The following is a 17,979-nucleotide window of genomic DNA, read 5'->3' on the forward strand; positions in this document are numbered from 1 at the left end:
CTTCAAAAAAAACGACATCCTGATAGGGCAGATTAATCAGTAATCTAATCCCGCGGATTATCCCGACATAATCTAATTATGCTTTGTCAGTTTGGGATTACCCTGCGTGTAAAACATATAACGTAGATTATAAAGCTAAGTGGATTATTTCTTCTCTGAAGAATCAGAGAATGTTGACAGGGAAATAATAATAAATAAAAAAACAACTATTGTTATTGATCACTGACACGACCCTTTGTTTTTTTTTAAGCTTTCCAAGAACAATCACATGCCGTACTTCTCTTTTGTAATCTGATAACTGGGTGTTGCCTGAGTTACGGTAATCCAATTAAGTGTAATCTGTTACTTCCGAAATGGCTCCCACAGACAAGACGACAGACTGACTCCGGACTCTCAGGTGCCGGTGAGGAACTTAATTGCATTCCCTCCTTTTAAGTGGTGCCGAGGCAGGGGCGCAGGGGTCCCGCAGGTCATTAGAGAGCCTCGCTCCGAGCCGCTTTAAAGGATTCGCAATGTTCCCCAAAACAACCTTTATTATGAGGAAGGGTGTCTGGGAGAAGGAAAACGACGGCGTGAAGGCTATAACGCAACAGGGGTGGTCACTCGTTGTTTTATCAATTCATTACTGAAGATATGGTTTCATTTGTCGCACATGTTTAATTATTTCGGCAACACATGGAGAGCAGAGATTAGACAAGAAAAACTATTGCATTCTAAACATGCTAATAATGACCCACAGGAAGCGTGGAATGGTCCTGAGCCAATATCAAGGCAGTTCTAATTATTTGAAAAGCTTTACCATTGTTTTATTTTTTTTAATTCAGTAACCATATTGAACATGACAAAACCTTTAAAGACAGATTTCAATTTAAATGTTCAATATTAAGCATATTACAGAGGCATCTAAAATAATAGTTCTCTACAGAAGGATTTCAAAAAGACTATATATATAGTCTTTAATATATGTTTTATGTACATACAATAGACAAATAAGTTTGGTTGAAAAGAAAAGAGAGAATAAAAAGCAAAATATCATTTAATTTAACCCTTGTGTTATCTCTGGGTCAAGTTGACCCGTTGGCCCGAAAAAAATGTCTTACCCAGAGGCAAAACACATTTGTTGACCCAGAGATAACACGAGGGTTGCTAAAATATTTTGTAATTGTATTGCCTCAGTGTGTGGAATTGAGGAGACGCACCACGAACACACAGCAAATGAAGTGACTTAATATCTAAACTATTGTGACTTTTAGTCATTTAGACCCTTAAATACGTTTTAAGATTTCACCAATATTCATTCATTTGATTGTCAATGCTGGACTGATGAAAATGGTAGTTCTACAAAAGCAGAAATAGCAAAGTCATGATGGATTCAGTCGCTAAAGATATCGAGGCTGATAAAACTCGGCTCTATATAATTACAAAAATGCTGTTTATTATCAAAGGCGAAGCACAAAGAGGAGATTGTTGCATACACTGCAAAGTGGACCAGAGGCAGAATATCAACAATTCATTCTGGTCATTTAGTCTGCTCAGGATTCCTGGTGCTGGATCACCAGAGTCAGCCATCACTCCTGCATGAGGAGATACTGGTGCACTGGTGTCAGCGGTTCTGTGGTCGTTGCTTTAACCTTCCCTAACAACCACTTCAGCACAACCTGGAGCCACAAGTTGAGACACTCCAATGAATCCGCTGTTCTTGGGTGAAGAAGAAGGAGTGATGAGAAGAAAAAACCTTGCTCTTTGTTTGTGGCTCCTGTTGCGAGAAATCCCTTTCACCTGAAAGATGTTGTAGAGGTGCCAGTGTTTTGATCAACAGCAGACTGGAGACCTCATACTGAGGCTGTGAGGCTGCTGGTGCATAATGATGGAGCTTCTATCCTTCTGCTGTGAGCAGTAAAGATGCAAGAGTTCTTCTAACAGTGTGTTGTCGTCAGTATCGTTTTCTTTGCTGGGGTAGCATCAGAGGCAGGGACAAGAACGGACCGAGCGGCACCAAACATGTCTCTGTCATTGGTTAGTACTGGAAACATTTCGGTTTGTGATGTCCATGGTAGAGAAAAGTTATTTGAGTGACCTGCAGTCTTCTATCTTTAACTCACAGTAGAGAAACAACCAAACTATAATAGACTGCATGGATTCAGTTTGTTTGGTTTGTACTTGATGTATTGTACCAACCATCCATCCATCCATCTACTAAACCACCCAACAATCCATCCATCCATGGGCGGGTTGTTTAGTAGATGGATGGATAGGATAGTTGGTAAAATACATCAAGTACTTGTCCATCCATCTATTAATTCACATATCAACCCACCCATCCATTCATTCATTCATTCACACATCCATCTATCCATCCACACATTGACACATCCGTCCATCCATCCATCCATCCATTCATCCATCCATCCATCCATCCACCCACTGATCCATTCACACATCCATCCACCTATTGAACCATCCACCCACCTGTCCATCCATTCATTTATTCAGATATAAACCCACCCATCCATTCATTCATTCACACATCTACCCACCCGTCCATCTGTCTATCCATCCATTCATCCAACCACCCATCAACTCACACATCCACCCACCCATCCATCTGTCTATCCACACATCCACCCACCCACCCACCCACCCATCCATCTATCCATCCATCCATCCATCCACCCACCCATCCAATTATCAAGAAATCCACCCATCCATCCATCTATCCATTCAAACATCCGCCCAGACACCCATCCATTCCTCCCTCCATCCTTCCACCTTTCCATCCACGAGTATGAAGAAGGAAAATCCTGAATAGAAAGTAACATTTATGTGGGAAGATTTACAGTGGAAGAAGAGGACAGAGAAGGGGAAAAACGAGGGAAAAAAAACAGACAGACGGACGAAGCAGAGTGAGTAGGCAGCACTTGTGTTGCAGCCGTTCACTCACCCTGCTCAAAATCTAATTGTACCATTCCTTATCTGCGCTAAGCCTATTCACGAAAAGCTCTACAGGGCACTGTCATTTCAACTCAGCCTGTCTAATTCCAGATTAAATCGTAGCCTTTTCTCTGTCTGTAATTTATGGAAATAACAACTAAGAAAAAGAGGATTTGAGTAATGACATCTTTAAACTTGTCAGGATAATGTGTCAGTGAATGGCTGGAAGCGTTTTGGCACTACGCTCAAATTCTGAAGAGGGTCCCGTTACTGTCCCTCCCACGTCTCTCAGTCCCACCGCTGTCTTCTTTCTTTTACTGTGTGTCCCTCTCTTTCTTCAGCGTCGTGGCACCGCTACACTGCAGATTACAGTTCACCACTTGCTCAAGGAAAGACAAATATTATTTTGCCTCTTCAAGAGCAGCTGGAATAAAATGATAGAATCAGTGGGTAAGGGATCATGGGAAGGAAGTGAAACCTTGTAATAAGATGATCTGTGACTTCTCTAAGGAAAATGTAATGGATCATGTTATGTTTTAATGTAAGATTACATTTTTGACCTGAATCCATTACTTGATACAGTAATAATAGCATCATAATAAGGGAAGGTTATATAAAAAATGCCTGTTCTTAATGTTCCTGAAGCAGTTATTTTAAGTGATGCTAAAAGGTTTCATTTTGAAACTACGACTTCAAGCTACATAATAATAAAATATCCTGGAACTATTTGTGGAGCAGGCTATTGATTTTGTCACCTCTTAGGTGTGTCAGCTCCATCAGCTACATGATTCTGGTTGATTAATTTCTAGTGGAATTGTTACGCGGGTTGGTCGTCAAATCTTTTTGTGGACCTGTTCTTTTTTTCTTCTAACAGTGTGACATCCCCAGGGAGCTTCGACGGTGTTGTTAGCTGATCTGCAGATTGCTTGCTTCTCATTATAAACAAAGCCATGTTTATTTTTCCGATAAGAATCAACCGTTGCTTGAGCACGGCTCAGTTGTCTGCCATTGTTGTAAAGGGATGACAACCAGGGTGAAAGACTAGCGATCTACCATCCTTCTATTCATTTATCCATCCCCCCATGATTCCAAACATCTACTTATGGTTCCATACTTCCATGCTTCCTTTCAAACAGGATTCCATACATGGCAACATCTACCCATGATTCCATTCATCCATGATTTCATTCATTAATGGTTCCATCTATCAATAATTCAATGCATCCATACATCCATCATCCCACCATTAATGCATTCATGATTCCATTCTTTCAACTATGACTCCATCCTTTCATCCATGATTTCATCCTTCATCAATCCATCCATCCAATCATTCATCTGTATATCAACCCAACCACTCATCCATCCATTCAATCATGCATACTTTTACCCATCCATCCATCCATCCATCCATCCATCCATCCATCCATCCATCCAGATAAATACATAGATCAGTATATATGACTTAGAAGATGGATTAAAAGCTGGAAATCTTTAAGATAAATATGCACCCATTAATAAGTAACTGTACAATAAAAAACAACATTTGTTGCTACTTAGTTCATAAAGTATTGTTTAGTATAGAAACTGGTAGGATCATGTAAGATCATGTGGCGGACACTTAGTTCAAAAAGAATGATTCGCTCCCTGAGATGAATTATCCTTCTCACAGATCCATCGTTCATGAATGACATATTACTACGTATGACGAAAAGGCCAATCTGTTGCAGAACTTTTCAAACATGACAAACCGTGCTTATGTGGACACAGACCAAGCATGAAGTAAAATCCAATGGTCTGCAGTCACACCTCTGTGCGGTAAATTTAACGTTTGTCACACAGTCCTTTGTCCCAGCCTGGCCGTTATCTTCACCTGTGGCATGTAGCACCTGGAGTGTGATCACACTTTAAGTGTGGCGCCTTGCTTCTAGACAGACAGTCCTGTTTTAAATCTACAATTACATCAGAAGTGAGAAGATACATACTGAGTCATACTCGACCTCTTGAACGAGAAAGTTATATGGCGAAAGACAGAAATCAAATTGTCTTCACTGTAACTGAATTAGGCCCGGTGCTGTTTACTGGGCCTGCATTGCTTCCGGTAAGCACAAGAGAGCTATAGATTACCCTCTATGAAGACATGACCATACATCTAATGCCTTATTGGCTTGGGTTTCCAAACGTGAGCAATGGCTGGATATCACATGTCAATACATATCTCATTAGAACTGAATAAGGTTGTCTTGGGGTTTGAGATCTACATTTTCTAGCCTTCGATAGTCATCAGTTGGTAAACATAGCTCACACTACAGCAGATGAAGAAAAAAAACTGCACAGACATATGGGGTGTGAAAACACCACAGCAAGCTACGACTCAAGAGTAGACACTTTGTTATCAGTGTTTCAATTGAGATGACCGGGCTGGCTAACAATGCGATAAACTGGTATTCGTGACATATTCGCAGCAGCCTGGTTCGACAAACCTTAAGTCTGAGTGCACAAAGGACAGGAGTGTTTTGGATAAGGCAGGGAAATGGCAGCCTATCCAGGTCAATCCATCTATCATAGTGCAGTTACTCAGACGCAGGACAGCTCCGCGACAGGGGTCTGAGTGGTTCGGGATTGAGATGGAAGAGCGGGAGAGTTATAGGTTCTGAACCCTCCTCCCTGCTCACTGAAAAATGGAGTGCCAGTTCAGTACTAAAAAGAAGCAAATGAAGTAGTTTCTGCTTGGAAAGTGGAGCTAGTGTTGCTTTAATGAATGAATTCTCACCTGTGTGCGTGCGTTGATGTGCCTTCAAGTGGGAGCTCTTGGTGTAGACCTTCCTGCAGCCGTTGAACTGACAGCGGTGGATCCTTTTCTTGTTTTCCGGTAGGTCCCCGATCCCGCACGCCGTCCCGTCCTCTTCGTCTTTCACGCGGACAGGGAGCGCGTGTGCCGCCACCAGCCGGGCCGCGCTCAATCCCACCTTCCTGGCCACCAGCTTAAGGGTCAACGTCCCGTCGGCCGACGCCGTCAGTGACTGATTGGGTTTGACAAGGTGCCGGCTGAGTTCCGGTGACGACGGCGGCGTGAGTGAAGTGACAGCGCTCAACTGGGCTTGGTGAACGCCTTCTGGCTCCTCCGCTGATTCCCCGCTCTTCGATTTGTGTTCTTTTTTTGGCGAGCAGTTGGAGGAAAAGTTTTTCCGTGCCGGGCAAACGATCACGGCCGGGGGGCTTGATGGCTCGGGCAGGCCGGGGAGCAAGGCTTCGACGAGCTCTTCGTCTCCGTCCTCTTTCATGTAGGCAGGCGTCAAGATACCATCCAGGTCTTGGTCGAAAAGGTCTGACAGGCGCTTGGGCTCTGTCTGCAGATAACGTTCCAGTTCTAGGCAAGTCTGCAGAAAAGACAAAAAGGATTTTTAGTGCACTTGTTGTTCACGCTGACTTGAATAAGCAGAGAATACGTGAATTTGACACCTTTGTGTCACCATGAAATCAGTCTGTATCTTATCAAAAGCTATTTTCTTTTCTTATTTGTTCCTGAAATGTATATGCAGATATTATTAACACTGTTCACCCAGCAATCTCAACATTAACATATTGTACACTGTAGCCAAGTAGGTTGTATATATATATAACATTTCCTCATGGGCCATATAATACATATTTTGTGACTGTCATAAGATGCCATCAAACAAAAAGAGAGCTTCAAGGAGCCCAAATATAATGGAAAAAATGGAAAATAAAATGATGTTAAGGGGCAAGGAATATACACAAAACGGATAAAGAAAAAAGAAAAGAAAAATACCATTAACAATGAATCAAAGAAATACATTTTAAGAGTTAATACCAATACAACAAAAATTGTAAGCTGTTAAAAAGAAAACAATATTTTCTCCATGTTCTACTTGGATCTGTTCTACTCTAACCACATAAATACTGTCAATAAGTTGTGTTTTGGCCTCCAGGCACCTTTCAATTGTGGCTTCCTGATATTAGATTGTTTAGACACGGCTCCAACATGCATCTACAGTGACCACATTTATATCTGCTATGTATATGACCACTCTTTTTCATGCACAACTAAAAATATGTCTCCTCCTCCTGTTTCCAGAATACAACAAGAAAAAAGCATTTCGTTTTAAGTAGGGGTGTTGCAAATAAATGGCTCAATTGCAACAATAGTTTGGTGTGTATTCATATACTATAAACAAACTTTTATTTGCAATGTGTGTCAAAAATAATTGATACAAACAACCAAGTGAATATATGGTTAATGTAAAAAAAAAGTATACCAATTTTGTTTCAAACCAGTCTTGAAAATGCTTAATCTTTCACCAGATTAAAATCCCAAGTGCTGAATTAATATATACATGTTAAACTACCTTCAACAACCAGCTTGTTGTCATTATAATTATTATTGCTATTGTTCTGCTTTTCCTACTCAAGTATCACTCATTCTTTTTCACAGTACAGATGACAAAACCTGTGTGAAGTCACTGCGAGGAGTGAGAACATCCGATCACCTGGCACACCTTGACAAGCGAGGAAGAGGAAATCTTCATGTTGACCTGAGACTGATAAGTCGGCGTCTCGGGGGTTGTCACATAAGCATGCACAGATAGCAACCCAGGCAGCCAGCAAACACCTGACAGCTGATTACACAGTGATTGATCGCGACCGCTGTAGCGCGGAACGAAAGCGAAGCACGAGGGAAGGAGGAGAAGTCCTAAACTGTACAAGCAATCCTATTAAAGCAAATTTTATAGAGCTTTGACAAGTTTGTGAGCAGCGGCTTCCGCTGAGCGTGATTTATACAGTTGTATTTATGGTCTGCTTCATCCACACGACTCCCTCTCTGTGGAGGACGAACTGAAAAAAAAGAAAGAAAAAAAAGCTGCATCCTTCGGTTTGGATGAACCAGCATCCTGAGAAGTCAATTACTCCACCAGGATGTTGTTGGGAGGAAAGAACCGATCCAGGTCCAAGAATGAAGCTATTATGTTGGAGCCAAAGGTGTTGGTTTGATCCCAGTGATCGTTGTGTTTCACATGTAGCCACTAACACACTTTGACAGCTGAGATGGAGGCGAGCAGCTCCACTGGGTGTGTTACTTGCTACTTCATTTGTGTGTAAATAGGCACTGACAGATGAAATAGCTGCTTCCATTATAAGAAATAAGCTTGTGCAGACTGAACATATCAGAGCGGTTTAGAATCGTGTATTCTCCTTTTACTTGCTGCTCAAAAGAACGCTGCATTTTTGGGAGGCAACTTGTCACTGTATTATGTGCTTTTGGTTTTTTTTTTTTTTTTTTGCTTCCTCACCATTTATAGGACGCTCATGCCGACATCAAATAAAATACCTTCATGGAATAAATTAGTGAAGCCAAAACTCTCTTTTTCTCAGCTTGAATCCTTGTATTCATTTTAACTATAATCTGAAACAATTTATAGATATATCTTCAAATACTGAATTATTTTCTCCATTTCTCCATGACAACAGATTAGTTTATGAGATATAAAACGGAATCACCATTTCTTTACTTTCTCACCTGATCTTTTTTTTTCATCCAAACATTTTAAGATGTCGTTAAAAAAACAGGTAGAATTGACCATATGCTGTTTCAAGAACAATCTGCTTCGACTTGGCTGTAAGTAACAACACTAATCCACAACAGTAAGAACATTACCATGAAACAGCTTCCACTGATACTTTAACACGTAAAAAAAAAACTTCAAATCCCCAAAAGGAGTTACTTTTGAAGCTCATATAATCTGACATTTTTAATAAATTACCAGTTAACCCTAATATGGTTGGTGTGTTACTTTTTCTTTGTTAAATGCCTGCAATGAAGACCTTTTCTTCGCAATGAAGACAATAATATAAAATCATTTTTTTCAAACTATCTCACCAGTTCCTCGCCACATCCAATAACCAACACCATTTGTAACACATGCAAAAATAATAAATTGCTCAGAAGGACATTGATGACAATCTTACACCCCTAATATGTTTAAGATTTATATTGGTATTTTCTCTCTTTTCTTTTTAAATAACCACATTGTATTTTCTACTCCGCCATTGGTGGTTGAAAGAAATAAATCAAGTCAATTATGTGTGAAATTAAAAACTAGTAAATCAATTATTTCTAGGTAATGCAAAACAACACCAAACACAACAATGCACCAGCTTTGTAAAATGTTTTTGGATTGGATTTGAAACAATCACATCGAAATCGACCTCCTTCTATGTTTTGACAATCATGCAGCATCCTCATTGTATACATTTTGATATTTCCAATTATTAATGATGATAAATGGATAAAGTGGAACATGATATCCCATAACACACAATAAAACTTATTAAGACTTAAGGATAGTTGACTGAGTCAGACAACAAGCAGATTCCTGATTCATGGGTAAAAGACAAATGAATTTAATAATAGAGAAAGTTAAAATGAAGGACAGTCTCAAGGTGAAAAGGCAAAACACAAGATTGTGAGCATTGTCATGGTGTCGGCTGGTATATCTAATGGTTAAACTGCATTGATAGTGAGTGAAAGACACCATTCTTCAGAGAAATATTTAGAGCAAAAGGAAAAGGAAGCTGCCTCTGACCCGTAACGTGGATTTTGTGTGACAGAACCAAACAAACGTTGACACATAAAGTCTCCCCTTCACAAATCCCCCCTTCTCATTTGACTTTTTTGACGAAAAAAAAAAGAAGAAGCGCTGTTCCTCTCCCTCTCTCTTCTTCTCATTGTCATCCCTTCCTTCCCAAGGTGAGGCCTAATTATCCGCTTAAAAGCGTCCCGTGAAAGGAGACTTTATTCTGCAAAACGCTGAGGACTGCAAACCAAGGTGAGTGTGTAAGGTAGAGATAGTTCAAGGGAGCGGAAAAGAGGATAGAAATGGATAAGTGAAAGGGTGGAGAAGGAGGAGGAGAGCGATGGAGGGACAAGGAGAGCGGGCGGGATGAACGAAGGAAGGTCTTGACTTCATTTTCTCCGTGGGGGGTGAATCCTTTTTAGAAGTGTGACATTTGGCGCATCAGGATCCTGTCAGTGGGCACGCCGCGAGCCTCGCACACACACGAGGAGTTCACGCACACTTGTAAGGTTACAACCCACACCGAGCTCAAGCGTGTGCACGTCTTCCAGATTTATGTGCCACGGATTTTTCACCCCGTCACCAACCTCCCATCCTTTTTTTTTTTTTTTTTCCCCCTCTCCTTCCCCCAGGTGGTGACATTAACATTGTTACAGAGAAGGTCACGTAGTTGATCAGCAGTTCATGTGTGTCTCCGGTCATGTGGCTGCGCGGCAACATCAATTATGGCGCCGTGTGTGTCTTTCATCAGCGCACATCCAGCAGAGCGGCACAATTATTCTGGCAGCAATTATGCAGCTTTGTGCAAACACCTCCGCTCGCGCATAAACAAACTGATCAGGTGGCGTTAAGGATTCCTTTAACTTCGGATTCTTTGAGCGCGAGAAGAAAAGAGCCAAAAAGAAAAATCATCGCACAATAGCTTGTTGGATGGCAGCCGATCTGTAGAGTCGGCATCATTTGGCTTAGCACAAAGCCAGGATCCATTTTCTAAAAGGCTTTTGGGATGATTCCTTCACGCCTGCCAGGATAAGCCGAGACAATCCAAAGACTGTTCTCGCGACTGGACCTCCGAAAAAAAGGAACCAAAAAATGATCGGGTGCAGGACGGCGTGTTTTAAAGTGACCCCTGAAACAGCCGTCTGAAGCACCCCGAAAAAAAACCAAATGGTTTAATTAAAAGGGTTTTAATTGTGAAATATAATTAAGTGGGTTTTGTCCATCTGTCACAAATGTGTAATTAAAACATATTTTTTTAAATTAAAAGTACTGAAAGTAAACCAACAACTCTATCCTGTTTTAAGGTTGAATATTATTGGTTGGTTGAATCCACCATTTAAATACCTAAACACTGCTGAATCTGAACATTCTGAATGACACAAATGCTGATTATGGTTGATAATTCCAGCTTTACTTCAATTCAAACATACAGACAGATGAGGGACCCCCCAAAAGAAACAAGGATCTATCTTTAATAAAAGTGAACTGTTATTTTACCAAAGTTCATCTAGTCTATCCATTAAATGTCTCTAAGCTCCCCACAACAGATCATATCACTAACGTGACTGAAGATCCATGGTTTGAATGGACAATTTTCACATGTTTTGACTGAAATGCATGAACTCTTAGTAACCCACACTTAAATCTGGCCATACTGAAATCTGATGTTTGTGGTCAAACCAGGACAGTTGTGTCGAACTCATGGACCTACTTCTTTCAGCGGTCAACTTGAAGTACTATGCAGTCTGATTGCGATATTTATTGTTTCATGCTTGGAGACTCATGCACTAGCATCAAATTCCTTTGATACGTTTAAAATTGTACCATTATCGTAAACCTAGTACACTCAAATCTATACTTTGATACCTCCAAAGTAGTTCCATTATCAAAACTCTGTACACTCGCTTTAAATATCGTTGATACCTTTGAAGCTGTACCATTATCGTAAACCTCGTACACTCAAATCTATACTTTGATACCTCCAAAGTAGTTCCATTATCAAAACTCTGTAGACTCCCTTTAAATACCGTTGATACCTTCGAATTTGTACCATTATCAGAAAACCTTGTACACTCGCATCAAATACCTTTCATACCTTCAAAGTTGTACCATTATCGTAAACCTTGTGCACTAGCATTAAATACCTTTCATACCTTCGAAGTTGTACCATTATCGCAAACCTTGTGCACTAGCATCAAATACCTTTCATACCTTCAAAGCTGTACCATTATCAGAAAACGTTGTACACTTGCATCAAATACCTTTAATACCTTCGAAGTTGTACCATTATCAGAAAACCTTGTGCACTCGCATCAAATACCTTTCATACCTTCGAAGTTGTACCATTATCAGGAAACTTGTACACTGGCATCAAATACTTTTGATACCTTCGAAGTTGTTCAATTTTGGGAAACCTCATACACTGGCATCAAATACCTTTGATACCTTCGAAGTTGTACCATTATCAGGAAACTTGTACACTGGCATCAAATACCTTAGATTCCTTCGAAATTGTACTATTATCGAAACCTCATACACTGGCATCAAATACCTTTGATACCTTCGATGTTGTACTATTATCAAAAACCTCTAAATAATTGCTAATGTCGATTGTCTCTGTTCCTTTTTTTCGTCTAAAAACTGGCATCATTATAGATCATCCACATGACCTTTAAATAACTTTGATTTCGAGAAAACCATCCGAAACATGTGCTTTAAGGTTCGATAAGAATATGTGAGTCAACAACCTTGAAAAATACCATTTAAATATCAATTTAGAGTATGGTTTTAGACGTTAGTTGTCGTTTCTTTAAAGACAAACTTTGTTGTGGTTTGGGGATTAGTCGGGCCACTTTGGGAGTGAAAAGCAAGAATCAGACTCAAGCAGACTCCCTGAACAGTTAAAGTGCTTAATTGCGCCGAGGATTTCTCTTGTCAACTCATCACAAACAAGGTTATTTCCTCCTCAGTTGATGAGCTAAGCACCTAATTACCATGATGATTCTCAGCTGCCACTTCACTCCCATTTCAAGTGTACTTTGGCTCCATTTTACGCACAAATGGAACAAAATTAATATTTATTCAAGACCGCCAACAGGCCGTCTTTATTGAGTATTTAGGTAAGCCTACAGATTCGATGCCATTAGATGATCTTGCATCCTATTTATTTGCCTAAGCACTGACTTTTGCTGTGTTTATCAATTCAACCGAGAATATACCCATGAACAAATGCTGTTTTTTTTTGTACCAGAACAAGCTTTGAATCACACGCGCTCGACACCTCAGGGCTAGCGAGGCTGAAAATACAGCAGGTGTGACAAAATATCCGCCGATCACAATGCTAGCTTGTCGGCGGCAGTCGAAGCGCCTGTGAGCTGTGAATTGGTCCTGCATCACTCACTTTTAATTTGCGTTCTCGGTCCTAAAAGAAGAAGAGAGGAAACAGCTTCCCCTCCTCTCGTCTGCTCCCTCTCCCCACTTTCTGTGGGGCCGTCAGCCTGGCAGCTCTTTCGCTCGCCGCCGCCGTCCCCCCGCCTCCCCCCCGCACGATTGGCCCGTGCCTAGGCCGCCTGCCATCGCCATCAAAGCCCAGGCTCGCCTCCCAACTGTTAGTACCCCGCTAAGCCACTAATAAAAAGCCTGGGTTATAAATATGAACAGAGGAGCATGCATGAGGCCCTAAAGGAAGGCCCAAAACACCACTAAACAGATAAACGTAATGGGATGGATATGGCTCATTAATTTTAGGATAATCGTGCTTAGTTTTTACAGATGCTGTGATAGAGACAAGGTGCTGTGAATAATCGTCTGGGCGGAATCAGGAGTGGGGGGGCGAGTGCGCACCGTCCTTGTAGAGACGCATGATCTTGAATAATATGGATATTCCGTCATCTAAATTAATAGACTCAACGATGGCAATATATTTGCATAACGGGACTCACTCAGGGAATATCAAACCTCTTTAAGTTTATCACCAGATTCTCCGTCAACACAAATCACAATCTGTAAGAAAGTGAACGATAACAGACCTTTTTAGATTCTGTCAAACGAAGGTAGGGACTTCATTATTTTGACTTTTATTTTGAAGCTTGACTAAACTAAGATGTACATTTTCATCACCAACATATACATAGTGTATTTTTCTGGCACCGGCCGAAATACTTGGGTAGTACCAAGTACCGAAACATGCTCCATCTTTTGATGCTACCTATGCATGAACGAAACATAGTCATGTGTGGATTTTTGGTAAGAAGAACCAATAAGTGACAAAGGCAGTGAACATAAGTTGGATTTTTCATTTGTTAGCAAGTGCTACTTTTCACTAGAAATAATAAAATAGATAGATGGATAGATATTTTCTTATAAGAAAACAGCTTTAAAGCTGAAAAGTTAAAGTAGGGATTTTTACTATATACAGTTTATTTTTGTTATAATTTGTCTCAAGAAATTGGTATGGAAAAAAGTATCGTTAACAATCTGTTATCAGACGTTTTTTGAATTTAAGAATACTCAACCCTACTTGAACATGTAAATGTTCTTTGATAACTAATTATAGCAAAATTGTATTGTTTATCTATTTTTAAATATACATTTTCTTGTTTAATCAAAGATCAACACAATAGTAATGCTAGAGGAATCCTTCCCAGCCGGTCACAGCAGAAGGTCATTCAAACTGAGTCTGATTCTGGTCAAGGTTTCTGCCTGTTAAAAGGTTAAAACGTTTTTTTTTGTTCAATTGTTTACATTTGCAATGGGCTTGATCAGTAAGGAAGTAGACTGACTGCCTAGATCCTGGTGCTCTTGGCCCGTTACTAGAGCTGAATCTCTAGTAAAGAGTAAGTTTACATTGATAATGTATAATTATTATAATAATTATAATAATCATAATAAAAAGATGTCTCACTTAAAACACATACAATTTAGGCTGTGCATCTCAGATTAGGTACAATATTTTATGTACCACAACAACAATAACTATGCAAAAATTGATGCGTACCTTAACACAGGACTATTTGTCACCGATGAAGGTAAGTCAGTGAAAAAAGGACGTCTTTATCCTTTTTTTCCTTATAGAGTGTTGTTCAAACTGTATGTGGAATATAAATAGTATTAGTATTTCACAAGAATAGTAGATGGATTTGTTGTAAATTGTATTGAAACATTAGTTGTTTCCTAGAAAAGCACTCTTGGTGAACTCCTGGGACCATCCTTCACTGTCCTCTTAGCATGAGGTGTAATGGAAAACCAAGGAATGAGGTCACTCGCTCAGAAAGATGCCAGAGACTTGGTCCTGCTGTGACTCTGGCATGTTGTGAGACGAAATGATCAGTGGATGACACGTATGTAAATGAAAGCAAAGTAGCATTAGTTGTAAATACTGAAGCCTCACAGCAAGATAATTCCAGCTTGGCTGAAAGTTCTGTGTGGAGTTTTTTTTTTTTTTAACCAGTGCAGTTAATATGGGGAATTGTAAATTATTATTGAAGCTTGTAGCATAAACAAGTGAATTATCATTATTTACAGATAAGACACTTGACCTACTTTGCCAAAATTAACAACACTGTTCCCTTGTCAACCCTGAAAATCAAAGTTTTAAAATATCAACAGCAAAAAAAGAAAGACGACACCACAATTCAAAACAACTCTAAAGACAAGAGTTGTTGTTTGATGTCAGCCGACTGAAGCTTCTCCAGATGTCGACTTCAAACCCTGAAACTTCCAAATTTCCTCTTTTAGAGCGTTTATACTTTATTTATTGCTCCTCCTCGATAAATGTCCGGGATGCCAAAACTCTCTTTTGTTTCTCTTTTATGGCCGGGGAAAGTTTGGACAGACACTTCACGGAGTAGTCAATCACTCCAATGTGTACTTAAGCTGATGTTTGTTTTGGGTTTTTTTTTTTTGCTCAGCTTCTCGAGCACTAGCCTGTTATGGGCCCCTGCATTGATCTGGCGTGCCCGGGATGAGCCATCACTTTGAGGGTGACAGCTAAATCACCGCTCGCCCTTCGGTGCTGACCATCTTCACCAGCAGCCTTTTTGTGAGTTCGCGTCTCAGTGGCAAATCGATACCAAATGATACCACGCAGAAGCTCATCAGCGGTGGCAATTGCAGCTGACAGACACGGTAATCTATAGCTTCACTTAGCAGTACTTACACAGCCACCCCCACCTGCACACACAGACATTGAAGATCTCCAAAAGCGCCCCTTTTTTTTTTTTTTCTTTCTCTAAGCTCCCCTCCAGGGTTTATGCTCCTTTCCCCTGCACACGCTGCGAGCCTCCAGATTTCAGACTCCTTGGAGAGCAGCGAGGCGTGATTGGTGCGCCCGAGTCGAGGCGGGGAACTCGCCTCCGGGGCCACGGGGAGGGAGAGACTACACGGATAATGCTCCGTTTTCTTGATCTGAATAGCGAGGCGTCATCTCTCAATGGAGACAGTGTCAGGTGTTGCCGCCGTATGGCCAGGAGGGATTCTACAGCTCCAGATGTCACCGTGGGGTTCAGGAGGATGGAAGAGACAAGAGGATGAGCAACACAAAGAAAGAAAAAAAAAATTAATTAGTCTTCCTGTAACTGGACAGTCCAGACCAAAGGCATTGAGCAGCCCAGGGCCACTCTTTTTGGCTCTTTGTCTGCACCATTGTGGCACCAGAGAAACTTCTCATATATTTGTTGTTGTGTTTTCTATTAACGTTTCTACCGTATTCACAACAGATGGACCCAAGAAGGGTTTTATTTTTTTTTCTATCTATCTCAGGCGAAACAGCAGAGAAAGAAGCGGTCAAGGAGTTTATTGACAAGTGAGCTCTGATACTTTAGCCTTTCGCTAAGCTTACAATAAACCCCTGAACGCAAGAAATGAAGATGGGAACATCCAGGGCAACACACAGCCTCAGATAAGTCTCCATACCAGGAAGATAGGAGGTGACGGGGATTACGATCCTCCACTATCGCTGTGTCACCTGCAAACCATCCTTTTTGGTTTTGAATTTTTCCTTCGAATTTTAGTGTTAATCTGTATATATGAAGGTCATGATTCATCCATAGATGTGTCCAGACTGTTGGTAGGGACGCATCGGAGAATAGGTTGAATTTTCAGCCTAAAAGTGGAAAGTGGAATTTGGGTTTTCCGCCAAAACGCTTTATAAACAGAAACACAGCATCTAAACAAGGCAACAAAAGCCAAAGCTGTGGTGTTGAAATGTAAAACACAATTGGATAGCAAAATGTGTAATGCTGACCTAAGTACTAAATAGTTTTGTGTTTTAGGTTTGGCCAAGGATTTAATTTCAGAGGAAATCCTAGCTACTGAATATGTAATTTTTGTTTAAATTCCCAACCTTTGGGTAGTTCAGTTTCCATCGTTTCATCACCTCACTTTCCAGAGTAATATTTTTGAAAAAAGTCACTTCAATGAGGCTTATTTTTAATCTTTAATCTATATTTCCAGTATAAATATACTACTCTCTAATGTTTGAGCAGTGGCTGAAGGTCAGACGCAACCATCCAGTTGAGTTGCATGGACAGCTATAGTTGTATTCTTTGCTTCTCTGCTGGGTTGCGAAGTGTAACAGCCTATTGAAGCTTCTCCCCGTGTTGCATGGGTTTACTCCGGGGTCTCCGGTTTCCTCCGACAGTCCAAAAACATACAGAAGTATATTGGGGAAATTGTCTGAAGGGATTTGTGTGTGTGTGAATGTTTTTTTCTTGCAAAAGACTGGCATCCTGTCCAGGGTGTCCCCCGCCTCTCGCCTGTAGAAACTGGGATAAACTCCAACCCTTGCGCGACCCCCATAAGAATATAAGCAGTAGAAGATTGATGCATGGAGTATAATGTGACTCCAGTTCATTCTTTTAGGAAGGTATATCGCGAGGAAACAGAAACGTAATCTCAATTTCTTATCCACTTTTGCGGCGTCGGATGGAATTAGAAGTTGATTTTGTTGCAACAGAACATTGAAGCATAAGCAAAAATAACCCAAAATAGATGAATGCAAATCTATATTTGATGAAACTGAAGTTATATAAGAAGGATTCGTCTCGGTTGATAACGCTAGAAAATCTTCCGCCGTCCTCGTTGACTAACAGCTCCATCGCTCCCCAGCAGCCCCGGCCTCACCTTGCGCGAGATAACGCAGGCACAGAAACAGCTTAATTTCACACGCAGCCTTATCAGACGACATTAGCCTGGCAGTAATAATCAGAGCCGCCGTCAAGCACTCTGTCAAAGCCTGGCGACGCAGCACCTTCGGGCGCTTTTTACACAGTGCGGGTTTGGCGCTGATAACACACACCGCCGGTTGTTAAATAACAATTTGCTGACAGAGTTTGAGCAAAATGACACAAGTCTGATTGTAGAGCTGACACTTTCTTTATCGCTTGATGTCGTATTCGGCTGCATGTGTGTTTTTTCTTTTTTTTTACCGCGGTGGATAATCAAGGCTCTTTTC

The 17,979-nt window shown here is 40.7% G+C and overlaps 1 protein-coding gene across 1 annotated transcript in view; it reads right to left on the reverse strand.

Moving 5' to 3' along the window:
- Nucleotides 1-17,979, reverse strand: part of LOC148079726 (Krueppel-like factor 7) — a 49,655-nt gene that overhangs the window by 12,143 nt on the left and 19,533 nt on the right. Inside the window, exon 2 of the mRNA XM_087791394.1 lies at nt 5,705-6,311. Within this exon, the coding sequence (XP_087647520.1) occupies nt 5,705-6,311 (607 nt within the window). The remainder of the gene's footprint in view (nt 1-5,704; nt 6,312-17,979) is intronic.

Source organism: Callionymus lyra, chromosome 5 (assembly GCF_982586985.1).
Source record: "Callionymus lyra chromosome 5, fCalLyr1.hap1.1, whole genome shotgun sequence".
In the NCBI taxonomy this organism is placed as follows: domain Eukaryota; kingdom Metazoa; phylum Chordata; class Actinopteri; order Syngnathiformes; family Callionymidae; genus Callionymus; species Callionymus lyra.